Source organism: Stegodyphus dumicola, chromosome 1 (assembly GCF_044657685.1).
Source record: "Stegodyphus dumicola isolate Sdum_Otavi_A_Nest chromosome 1, ASM4465768v1".
In the NCBI taxonomy this organism is placed as follows: Eukaryota; Metazoa; Arthropoda; class Arachnida; order Araneae; family Eresidae; genus Stegodyphus; species Stegodyphus dumicola.
This window is the reverse complement of record NC_140768.1, coordinates 118,575,871-118,589,469: the sequence shown is the minus strand read 5'-3', so window position 1 is coordinate 118,589,469 and position 13,599 is coordinate 118,575,871. Positions and strand designations below refer to the sequence as shown.

Here is a 13,599-nt window from a genome sequence, read left to right as displayed (position 1 = left end):
AATTTGAGTTCATGGTTAATCTTTGGATTATGGTAACTTGGCATTTTTTTGGCAAAAATTTGGCGACCAACCCTGCTACAGCAACCTGCTAGTTTTGTTTTGGATGCCATTTTGTTTTCATGAAGTAAAGGTATGTTTGGTTGATCTTTGGATTATGGTAACTTGGTGATTTTTTGGCAAAAATTTGGCGATCAACTCTGCTACAGCAACCCTCTATTTTTTTCGCCGCCATCTTGTCTTCACGAAGTAAAGACATGTTTCGGTACTTACATATTAACTCAACCAGGCCAAAATTCACATAAATTGCGAAATTTGGCGACCCTACTTACGGCAATCCTACGTGTATAGTTTTGTAAAAAGAGCATGTGGAGATTCACAAAATTTTCCTGCATTTTCGTGCAAATTTTTGTAATTTATGAGAAAATAGCAGTGTATATGGATAAAGTCAAGAGTGTGCGCAATGCCATTTTTGTGCAATTGTGGGATTTTTTTTAAGTAAAAATAAGTCGACGTGTACATGGTTATGGCAAACACGGTTTTCAATTAGTGCTAAAAGCAATAGCCAAAAGATTTACACCGAAAAAATAATTCTGCAACTTATTCAAATTCGAAACCGGAAGGGTTTAATTGCTATTTTATATTTTAAAACAAAATAATATAAAAAACTGTATTAAAAATTATCTGTAATTAATAAATGTACATTTTCTTTCTATTCATACTTCTTTACTCAAACTTACAAATAGCACCAACCTGGTTGCGATAATACGTAAGTACCCATGTTTCTTTTCTTTTTATTTACTCAACACTTTTTCCAACAATCTACTAGCCAAATTACACTTATGCTAGAAATTTTATCTAACAAAACTGCTTAATCATGACAAATATTAACTGCAAAATTGGGAAAAAGTGCACATTCGCAAACTTCTTGCGTGTTTTTCAGAATTGCACATACACATAAACCATTTACACGTCGACTTACTTTTACTTAAAAAAAACATCCCAGAATTGCACAAAAATGGCATTGCACACACTCTTAACTTTATCCATTTACACTGCTATTTTCTCATAAATTACAAAAATTTGCACGAAAATGCAGGAAAATTTTGTGAATCTTTAAACTCGGTAAAAAGCACATATGTGAAATTACCTGATCACGAAAAAATACATACCCTTTCCAAGGATGAACATTTCCACGTATAAAATAAATAAAATATCCAAAAACTTTTACCTCTAAATTATCTATTATTTTACAAACATCACCAATGAATTTATACCGCAAACATTAAAAATAGTTACAAATACTTAGTGTCAAATATTTAAATTATTTCCATACACGTTTACTTCAACTGAAACATATACCAAATTGCTACAAGCATAAAATTCACAAAATAACTATCATTTAATTAAAATATCACTAAACCATGTACACGTCGACTTATTTTTACTTAAAAAAAACATCCCAGAATTGCACAAAAATGGCATTGCGCACACTCTTCACTATATCCATGTACACTGCTTTTTTCTCCTAAATTAGAAAAATTTCACGAAAATGCATGGAAATTTTGTGAATCTTTAAATCCGGTAAAAAGAACATATATGAAATTACCTGATCACGAAAAAGTATATACCCTTTCCAAGGATGAACATTTCCACGTATAAGATAAATAAAATATCCAAAAACTTTTACCTCTAAATTATCTATTATATTATAAACGTCACCAACGAATTTATACCGCAAACATTAAAAATTGGGTACTCTTCCGTTTCGCCAGCGCAAATTTCACCAAGCAGAATTTATTGGCGACAACATAGAGTATACACATAAAAAATATTTTAAAAAATGTTAGTTCTAAGAATTCTTTTAAAAAAAGAAGGCATAAACATCTTAATATCGCTTAAAATTTTATAAAAAGCCAATAAATAAAGACAATAAATTTTTAAAAAGACATTAAGAATTTACTATGCTTTCATGGTTCAACATCCTGATTCGCCGGTTCATAACACGTGACCCCAAGCGATCTCATCTCATGTAAACTACTCTACAAAAATCTTATGCTCTCAGTAATTATCTACATTAATTTCAAGTTAAATCTTAATTTGGAACACATGTTTAAATGCAAGAAATATTTCAATTCGTACGAATAGCTTACTCAGAAATTATGCAAAACTGTAGTGCTTTACTTTGCTAATGCATTCTCATTAGAATGGATGAATTTAACCCTTGACTTTACCTTTTCTTCTATATTTTCGGCTTCAGGTAAGCGCTGTGATTGCATCCTAATTGTCTTAATTACCGAAAAAGGCATTAGATATAAAACTGAACTATCTGATAAAAATTCTATGTAATTATATGCCAGTATTGAAAAAAACAATCAATCTGATAAGAAAAAGCTGCGACTTGTTTTGAAAATGAGGCGTAAAAGGTTACCAGCGAGAATATTCCGTTTGGCATCGGTTGTACCATTATTGGCGACTTTATCGCTTGCGCCGGCAAAACGGAAAAGTACCAAAAATTGTTACAAATACTTAGTGTCAAATATTTAAATTATTTCCATGCACGTTTACTTCAACTGAAACGTATACCAAATTGCTACAAACATAAAATTCACAAAATAACTATCATTTAATTAAAATATAACTAAACCATGTACATGTCGACTTATTTTTACTTAAAAAAACATCCCAGAATTGCACAAAAATGGCATTGCGCACACTCTTCACTATATCCATGTACCCTGCTTTTTTCTCATAAATTAGAAAAATTTCACGAAAATGCATGAAAATACTCAACGTATACTACTCAAGCGTATTCCAAAATACTACAAACATATAACTCACAAAATCATGATCATTAAATTAAAATATAATTAAATTAAAAAACACTACTTAAAATATAAATAAGCACATACATTAAATTAATAAAAATTAGAATCCAATCCTAATTACTTTAAACTAAATCATTGCTAATAACAATTTTCGGTACAATTCGGTTTCGGGGACCGTAAAAAATTGCAGCGAAAATGCATGCACAAAAGCGCCAAATTTAGCAAACTCGCTCATTAAACAGCACGCCACGCCAAATCTCGCGAACGCGCTGATTTCAAATTGCGTAAGTTTTAGATAGTTCTATATTTGCAAGTCGCCATTGAAATACTAGTTTAATTTTTTAATTCTCTTTATGATAAAGCTATGGATTTTACAATTTGGGAATTGCCGAGTGAAGAAAAGTCTACAATAGAATTTTTTCAAAAAGAAAAAAAAAAAAAAAAGGCATCATTCATGATAGAAAATTATGCTTGAACAATTATGAGATGAAATTATGCTTTATCGATAACACGGTAGCAAAATGGCGGTGCAGGAAAGAAACCTGTAATGAGTATGTTTCCATTCAGTTATTTTAGCCTTTTTTATATAAATAATAATAATAATAAATTGTATGATGTGAAATTAACCTTTTTATCTAAATTAAAATAATAATCTGAAACAGTTATTTACTCTTATGCTTCCATTCAGTCATGTTTAGCCTTTTTTATATAAATTATAATAATAAAAAAGTACTATATGAAAGTAACTTTTCATCTAAATTAAAACATCAATCTTAAATAGTTATTCGCTATTACACTTCCTTTCTAGCATTAGGGTTGCCGCAATTATTTTTGGCAGCATTGGCATCAACATTAGTTTGGCGATTTTTTACGGCCCTCGAAACCGAATAGTACCCAATTTTCCAATAATACCATATTAATTTATTTACTCCTTACATTTAGAACAATGCATAAAAATAATATCCTCAAATGATTAAAAATACTAACTTACCTAATCTTCTTCAGAATCTTCATTACGTGGCACGCACACTTTCCTACAGAAAGAGTTCTCCAATTGGCTGCAGTTCTACTGCTAATTTCTAAATCCGAAATCCAGTAGTCAACTGGCAGTCTATTCACCCACTAATAAGAAATTGATAAAATTTCACCCATATTCAAACTACTTTCAGCAAACCACGTACCCTTCCTTACACTCCGTTTCACAAAATGTCCATTTTCACCAGATTTCTTGCACCGCCATTCAAACTTATCTGTAATATCCTTCCTTTCACACAATCTCATTTCATTCCCACATTTTGGACATTCATACTTATCCGCAATTAAACCTACACTCATACACCAGTCAACCAATTCTTTTGAATTATCAGATAAACGCATTAAAAATTTACAATTCACTTTAGATAGCGCCATGCAATCCAAAAATTAATCAACACTATTTCACACAGCACACAATAAAGCTTAATGCAAAATAATATAGTACTACAGATATTTTTCCAAATTTACCCCCTTTTCTGATTAAAGAACTGTAATTCGTCCATTAATGTCACATGACATATCTCATGATCTCTCATTTCCCTCACACAAAATAATGCGTAATCGGAACTGAGTACTTCTCACATTATTACCAAAGTCCTAGGTAGTCCTCAACATTTTTCCTCCAACAATCTGCTAGCCGAATTACGCTTATGCTAGAACTTTTATGGAACAAAAGTGCTTAATCATGACGAAGATTAGCTGCGAAATTTGGAGAAATTGCAGAATCGCCCACTGCTTGCCACGTTTTTAAGAACTGCACATACACAGTATCATGCATGTACACGTCGACCTATTTTCACTTAAAAAAACATCCCAGAATTGCACAAAAATGGCACTGCGCCATACTCTTGACTTTATCCATGTACACTGCTTAAGTCCTAGCTAGTAACCTTTATCGCCTTACCAAAATGTCGCCAAACTACCTGTTACCATATTCCAAAGATTAGTCGAGTTCATTAGCAGGAAGAGATTCTGAGGAACAAACTTTGAGAGCTCGAAATACATAATAGTAAACAGAAGCCATTTTTTTGCTAGCCAGGTAACATGAATTAGCATGGGGAGGTAAACAAATAGAAAAGGGCTTATGCAATTCAAGCTTTAAAACTCATTTTAAAACAAATCATCAATTTACAATCCAAAGACATTTCGCTAATTTGCGAGAGCTTCAAAAATATTGCCCCCGTATAAAAAAAAAAAAAATTTAACCGAGAACTGTCAAAATCCAAACTCTGAATGATTAATAATATTTATTCAATTTTTAAATCTAGAATACTTTTAGGGAAAAAGAAAGGTACTTTCACATTAACACAACCACCTTGGTACAATTCGGCGATTTTTTACAGATGGAAAGGTAAAAATTACCGTACTTAACGGCATATAAGATGCACTTTTTTTCCTAAATTTGGTCTTAAAAAAGTTACCTGCATCTTATATGTGAAGGATAACTTTCAATACTGAATGCTATTTTTAGCCTGGATAAAGGACTAGACACACATAACTTTTTCTACATCTGCCATTAATTATTTTGCGCACACGTGAAATATCTGTCGCCAAAAAGCGCCAAAGCTCGAAACTGATGTCGAAGTTCGAACAGGTTCGATGGTCACATTAAGTCTATGGAGCCCTTCCTTCTTTACGTAGACTTTCTTTGACTCAGCTGACACATGTGTCGGTATCGATGCTACTCTGTATAAACGTGTCGGTATCCATGCTACTCTGTATAATGTTGGTATCGGTGCTTAAAACTATTTGTTTAAAAAAATACCCTGGAAAATATGACTACAGGAAACAAGAAATTAAGCTATAAAATTCAGTATACACTAGAGTGTTAAACTACGCCAAAGGGCATGGAAACAGAGCAGCAGCAAGGCATTTCGGTCCACCATCTACCAAAAACATGAAACGTACTTGGCGACTGCAGGAAGATCAGCTGAAGACTGATAAAAAAACAAAAACATAACCTTCCATGCCCAGCTCCATCTTGGCCTGAACTTGAAAATGGAGTAAAAATGTGGGTGATAGATAAGAGAAAATCTAGGATAAGTGTTTCAACCAAAATGATAATCAATGAGGCCAAAGGATTTGCAGAAAAACATGGGAATCAGAACTTTTCAGGGTCTGAGGGCTGGTGCTACAGGTTCAGGAAAAGGTAAGGCTTATCAATGTGCACGAAAACAACTATTGCATAGAAAATGCCAGCAGATTATGAAGAAAAAATACTAGCATTTCATACATTTGTTATAAATGCACGCAAGAAAACTTCTTTTGAGCTCGGTCAAATAGGAAATATGGATGAAATTTTACTCACATTTGGTGTACCATACAATAAGACTGTGAATATTAAAGGGTCTAAATCAATAACCATAAAAACCACACGTCATGAAAAAACCCAATACAGTCAAAAGTCGTTAATCCGGACTCGTCGGTACTTCGGCAATTCCGGATTATCGATTTTTGCGGATTATAGATCATCAGTTTAAATCTGGTAAGATGGCATGCAGAAAATATGAAAAAATATGAAAATATGAAACCGTAATTTATGAAATAAAGAACAATTATGATCTAAAGGGTATCAAAATTTACAAAAAAAAAAAAGCTTAATATTTATTTGTTTACATATTAAACATTTCTTTCAATGTAAGTTGTTTAAGTTGCTTTGTTTTATGTGATAATACTTTCTCTTTAAGTTTATAAACAGACATAATTTCTTGTTCAGTTACAAAGTTCCGCTGTTCAAGTCCTATAATTGCTGTGTCGAGAATACCGACTAATTTGTCAATCGAAATTTTTTCGTTTTTAATAACCTCTGTGTCACTTTCTTCACTATCGGAAGTGAATTATAATGTCGAGGAATTTGATTTAAATCATATGAAAGACAGAGTACATCGAGATGAAATACTACATTTAGTAATGAATTATAAGCCAAATAAGATAAAAACATCTGCCCTGAAGATAAGGATAGTGCTGACAGATCAACTTCCAATTCATTGCGCGCAGCCGCGTTTCTTCTCCCCCCCCCACACACACACAGAGCAGTGTGAAATTGATAAACAGATTTCAGAATGGTTAGAGAAACAAAGGATATGCCTTTACCCATTTTTTGCAGCAATTCCACTTTTTGTTTGATGGACATCGAAACATACTTTCGCTTTGTAGATCCTTTGGGAGCTCCAGCATCGGAAATTCTATTTGACATATTCGAAAGTTCAAGCTTACTTTTATAAAATTACTCTAACAGTCTGCAAAAAATAATAAGGCAGATCCAATTCGAAAATTAAGGAACAACGCAATCTGCAACATTAACTGAAATGGATAATTAGATATTTTCAGCTTATACCATCCGTTATACATTAAACATGCATGCGTAAACGTATTATGTGCATGCGCACACGCATATGCACAGCCGTAAAGGTCCAACGCACCGCATGCGCAGAAAGTTTTTAGCTTTGAGGTCCGAATTATCGACTTTTGACAGTTTACGGTAGTTCCAATATGTTGTGCTGATAGCACAAAACTACCACCATTTTTCATTTTCAAAAGAAAAACTTATCCGAAAGAAAACTTCCAATCTGTGTAATTGTTCATGCTCATCCGAAAGGCTGGATGGACAAAGCTGGAATGAAACTGTGGTTACAGAACGTATGAGGAAGGCAACCTGGTGGACTATTAAGAAAACCCTCTCTTTAAGTTTTAGATCAGTTTAGAGCCCACAGAACTGAAACCATAAAGAATAAAGAGAATTAAAAACCCAGATAGTTGTCCTTCCTGGTGGACTGACTAGCCAACTGCAGCCTTTAGATGTATTGGTGAATAAGCCATTTAAGGAAAAAGTGCAAGAACGATGGAACAAGTGGATAGGAGAGCCACATCACACCCTCAGGTAGAATGAAGCGGCCCTCTATTTCACAAGTGTCTGAGTGGGTAAAAAGATCTTGGGAGGACGTAAAGGCTGAAGTAATTGTTAAGTCCTTTAAGAAGTGCGGAATCAGTAATGCTCCTGACGGAACAGAAGAGGACGTATTATTCGAAAAAGGTGATACTAGCGATGATGGAAACAGTAGTGAAGACGATATTCTCGTTTTCGATGATGATGATAATAAAAAGGATTTTTATGGTTTTGAAAGTCTAATTTCATGATAGGCAACGTTTTCCTTGAATCTGTGTTTTTTGTTGTTTTTGCTTTATTTTGTATTATGTTTGATTGCTTGACGTTCATTCATTTATTCATAATTGAAATTTACATATAATGCTCAAAATAGCTTGACGTTGGTTAATTTTCCTTAATTAAAAATATGTTTGGTAATTGTATTCAATGATTGTTTGTTTATTTGGCTTTGACGAAACATGAGAACTAAAAGAAACCACATTTTAAGTTATTGTGGTACTGCACTATCGCACGTACTATTGAAACTTTTTTTTCCTTGTGTGTGGTCTTCTAAATAAGGGTGTGTCTTATACGCCAGTGCATCTTATATGCCGTCAAATACGGTACTTATCGGGTGCAAGTTGGTAATTTCTGAAACTTTTTAAAAAAGATTCCCCAACTGTCTTTACTTTTCATAAATATAATCATTTAAATACAGATTTTAATTACTAAATAAGGATTATATGGTGCAAAAATAAATAAATAAAACATTCATATTTTGCAAAATTGTTCTGTAATTTTGCACTGTTTTTCTTCCTGTGTACACAGCAAACTGTTTTCTCTTAAAAAGCATCACACAACTACACAAACCTGCCATCATTCACAACTTCGGCACTGCTAGCAGACTATCTATCAGATGCATCTAATTATTGTTCCCTTTAGCAGTTCTGAGAGAAAATACTGTTTTTCCATAGAACTTTTAATGCAGTTTTTCCCACAGCTGCCAATTTCTAAAAGCGAATATTTTAAAATTGAATTCAATGCAAAAAATATCATGATTTGTATATAAAAACCATTGGAATGCAAAGCAACTTCTACTAAGGTGATTGCAATATATATAACATGGAAGTTTTACAAAAAAAAAGGGGGGGAATTTCTAATACAGGAATTTCCAATAGATTTGGTATTAACTCCCTGGGAAACTGATGAAGTTTTAAAAGGGATCAATGATCAAGGAGTCAAAAGCCAAATATGCATCGGAAAATTGGTCGACATACTCAAGATCCTACTATTTACAAAAGAATTTATTAATAATGAATTGGTTATTGAGCTCTAGTGTAGAATTACGTGCTCCTTTCGATTGGTAACAATTTTTTTTTTAAATTTTGGCAATGAAACCTCACTTCTGGTTACCACGATAGTTTTAACTTTGTTTTAGCTTACCGATTTTATTTAAATGAAAATGGATTAATGTGTACATGGACATATTTAAAGCAGAGCACAATGCCTAGTTTGTGCAATTCTAGGATGTTTTTTTAAGTAAAAACAGATCGATTTGTACATGGACACAGATCTTGTGCAATTCTTTGACTTCTTATTTTGGTTTTGTGTAGCGGCCATCTTAATTTTTTTTTTTTTTTTTTTAAATTTAGTCACAATTATTTTTATTATGATTATTTTGTATGTGGTATATAAATAGTGAAAAAGGTAAATGGATCAGTGAAGAAAATCATTCCTTTAAAAGGGGTCAATGTAAGGAAGTTGGGAATCGCTGTACTAACTGATCATAAAAATATCCAGTTGTTAAAAATGGGAATCATACCCAAGATAAAACTAGTTTCACTTGTTTAAACAGGTATGAAAAATATCTATACGGGAAACCTCATTTAATCAAAAAGCTTAAAGAACAGGTTCTCAAGCTATTAACAAGGTAGAGTTTTCATATAAAATAAAACAATTCCAAAGATAAGTTCTCATATATAAATATGACAGTTAAAACATTTTACAATTTCATGTTCATGAACATCATTCTAGGGAATAAAGGTTCACGCTTCATAAAAATTTTTATTTTAAAAGACAGGAAAAAATTTTAGAAAACAAAAAACAAAAAAATACATACTTTATAATAGGTTAGATAACACATGGAAATTGATATTCAACACAGCAAACTTTTTAAATACTTACTGTCAACATTTCATTACGAATGAAAAATTATTATTAATAATTTCAAGAACATGTCACTGGAACACTCAGAGAAAAGAAAATTAGCTAAATTTTCAGTAACCAGTTAAAATCAGTTATTTGTGTAGGATACTTGATACTACTGAACCAAATTACATACATCACATTTTAACAAACATTAATGGATGGTACATAACGTGTAAATTACCATTCAATTTCTGCATTTTTCTTCAAATAATTTCTAACTATTATACACATTATATGGCGAATGTGAGTCTATATTTCAATAAAACATTATATGTAAGTTATCACAAGTATTATATATATCATATAAATGAAAGCAATCTTGAATAACAAATCAGTACATTTCGTATTTGAAAAAAAAGTGTTCCGATGTTCTTGACCGTTACGTGAAAAAAAAAAATTCCGAAAACAAATTTTACATACCCACTTCTTTCCACATTGCAAGATGTGTTGTCAAAAAGCCGTCACGAATGGCTTTTAAAACCATTTCATCATCATCTTGCCAAAAGTTTTTAAAGCAAACGATGTTATCCAACAAATTATTTTTTGCGTACTGAGCAGCTTCCTTTCCACCATGGCCGTCGAAAATGCCAAAAAAAGCGTATTCTAAATCTTTCTTATCTTCTGTTTGTTGATATGCTACAACAAATGCATCTTCCATATATTTTCTTCCACCTTGGCTACTCTGACCAGTGACTCTTAAAGTTATTTCACATGCAGACATGCTTTCACCGCCAGTTTCCTTTTAAACACAAAAACAGATGTGCAGGGAAATCTTCCTTCTACGTACGTTGGATCCCTACCCACGGGTATTTCAGCGCAAGCGCATTACGCATGTTAAGACAAGAACGAACGGACTTTTTTTTTGTCAAGATTTACACTTATGCGTGCAATTGTCAAGTGAAATTCTGATAAAAGTTTGGTGACTTCTAAGTACTTTATTTCAAATTACATTAGTCTACATTCTGCAAATATTAAAATACTAGTTAAGTCATAATGAATATCATAATCAAATATACTTCATATTTTAAAGCATTTCTGTTATGTCGATACCAATTAAAGAATGGTGGAGGTAATCGATTTAAATTTATTTTAAATTCATATTAAACAAAATTTAAATTTGAGATTGAGGCTCATCTTCTCAATATATTAATTTGAGATAAGAAGCGAAGACTTATTCCAATATTATGTAGATTAAAATTTGAATACTGAAGGCACATATTTACTTTAGAAAAAGAATCAAAAGAAAATTCGAATTTCTTCGCCTTCAGATTAAAATCTAATTCAAATTCCTACTATAAAATTTTATGCTACTTACCTTTTAACCTTTCTATACTGTTTTCCTTAGGCTTTGAGCTTAAGTAATAGAAAAAATAAAAGGGTAGATAATACCCAAGGTCCGTGGATAATACCAACGTAAAATGAGTAAACGGACAAGGAATATAACTTTTAATATTCAGTAATTTGTAAATGGCAACATTTAACATTTAGTATTTAATAGCTTGTTAATGACAGCACTTTTGGATACATGTAAAAATAGAAATATCTTAATACTGCAGTTACCTGTAAATAAATAGTTTAGAGAGTTAAAAGCGCAAAATGAAATTCTGAGTTATAAAATTGATCATAGTATGACAGATTTTGGGAAGGAAGGTTTTTTTATATACCATTTCGCCTGCACCTACTCAGTTTTTACGTTAGTTTAACTAAGAGGAGCAAGCTACTATTATCATAGCGAGAATGAATTCCTTTAAATGAGGAAGAAGTTAGACGAATTTTAGGGGATATTGACCTTTCACGGGTAAATCAATAGAATGTTCAAACACTTCTTCAGCTTCATGCTGAGCACTTAAATATTCTTAAATCAGGTATTTCTAACTCAAACTGGCTTTATACAGCCACAGAAAACATTCCCCCTATCGTTCTTGCGGACTTTAATGGGTATTGGGATAAATTGAAAGAGAAGATCGAAGATCAACTTGAAATAAAGAAATATAAATGAAAGCTAACATGAAAGACGATAGTGTGAATATTCGCGCTTATTCAACTGATGACTACCGTACTATAACGCGCATGTTGCAAGACGAAGGTGTTCCCTTCCATACATTTCTCATCAATTCCGAACGATCTATTGAGGCTATAGTGAAAAGATTACCTCGCAGTACTAACATCGAAGTGTTAAAGCAGGAAATTCTCGACTTAAGCCTCGTTTCCACTACTGCGTACGAACGCGTTGATTGCGTCAATTGAAGACACGCCTACGGCATCCGTACAAGCGTTTCCACTGCCGCGTATCCGTAGAATATTTTCATTTTCCGCCACTAGGTGTCACTGTAATATTTTGCCGCCAAACAAATTAATATTTTGCCGTGTAATATTTTGCCATGTAATATAATGCCGTGTAATAATTTTGCCATGTAATATTTTGCCGTCGCGAGTTACGACGCTGAACATCTGAATTTTTTCCCGCTTAAGTGAGTATTGTTTGTTTTGGATTTGATATGGATCCTGACGTAAAAAGTAAAAAAATTTTGTTTACTAAATTTCCATGTTATTGGAAATTTTTATTTCTGCTTATGAACTGCGAAAGTAAAGTACGCTAGCAATTTTTAGATAACTAAGGTTATTATGCATATTATGAACATCACTAATTCCATAGAAGCTGAAGTAAATTTTAAAAAAAATTTTGCGTTTCTAGAAGCCTTAAATACTAATGAAATAATATACATATTATTAAAACTAAAATGTACTGTTAATGAAAAAATAAACAAATAAATAAATAAAATAAAAAAGTTAAAGGAATTAAAAAATAGTTGGTACTTTAAAAATACAGAGCAACTGTAAAAAAAGGTTCATAATATTTACACAAAATTAGCTATGCTTGTATACCGCTGACTTCAGGGTCATAGCTGGATAATTTATTAGAAATCTCGTTTGTTTTAAAATGCACTGTGGACAGTTATATTTTATGCATAATCAATAAAATATTATTTTTAATTTAAACATTTTTAATTCATATCTCTTTTGATAGAAGAAGTTGTAAAAATAAGATTTTTCTCTTTATATATACACACTTTAGGTAAAGAAAATGGAAAATTTAATTATTTAATTCCTGCGCTTCTGCTGGAGAGGAGTGAATTTAAAAGCAATTATTATAGTAATTTTTTGTTAAAAATGTTTAGGGCATTAATACTGTCTCATGTTAATTGGAATGAAAGTTTAGAGTCGTAAACATCCCAAAGTCTGAGCACATGTGAACTATTCAAGGGAGACCCAATCCGCCTTGTCCCAGCGGGACCATATGATTAAAAATTGGTCAACCCTCCTCCAAACCAAGATGATGGCAACCAGAGACACGCGGTTCTTCCTTTCATTAGCTGAGCAAAACAAAAAATTAATTTAAAAGCCAACCAAACCACACATTAAAACCGGGTCCCCAAAGCCCGAGCCCCGAGTACACAAAAATTAGTGTAAAGAAACCAAAAAGAACTTAAAAATATACAATCAGCATTCCAACTCTCGCTTACTCTAAAAATCATGCTGATAAAACATCACAGAAAACATAAAATAGCTAACCAAAAATAAAGAAAGGTTAGTAGAAAAACTAAAGACAAGAAAATGACACAAAACACAAACACTTACGCAATCAAACAATCTCAGACAAAAACA

General features: G+C 32.2%; 1 protein-coding gene across 1 annotated transcript in view; it reads right to left on the bottom strand.

Moving 5' to 3' along the window:
• Positions 1-10,898, bottom strand: part of LOC118191584 (uncharacterized) — a 45,671-nt gene extending 34,773 nt beyond the window's left edge. The window contains exon 1 of the mRNA XM_035362398.2: positions 10,354-10,898. Within this exon, the coding sequence (XP_035218289.2) occupies positions 10,354-10,654 (301 nt within the window). The 5' untranslated portion in view covers positions 10,655-10,898. The remainder of the gene's footprint in view (positions 1-10,353) is intronic.
• Positions 10,899-13,599: the final 2,701 nt, after the last annotated feature.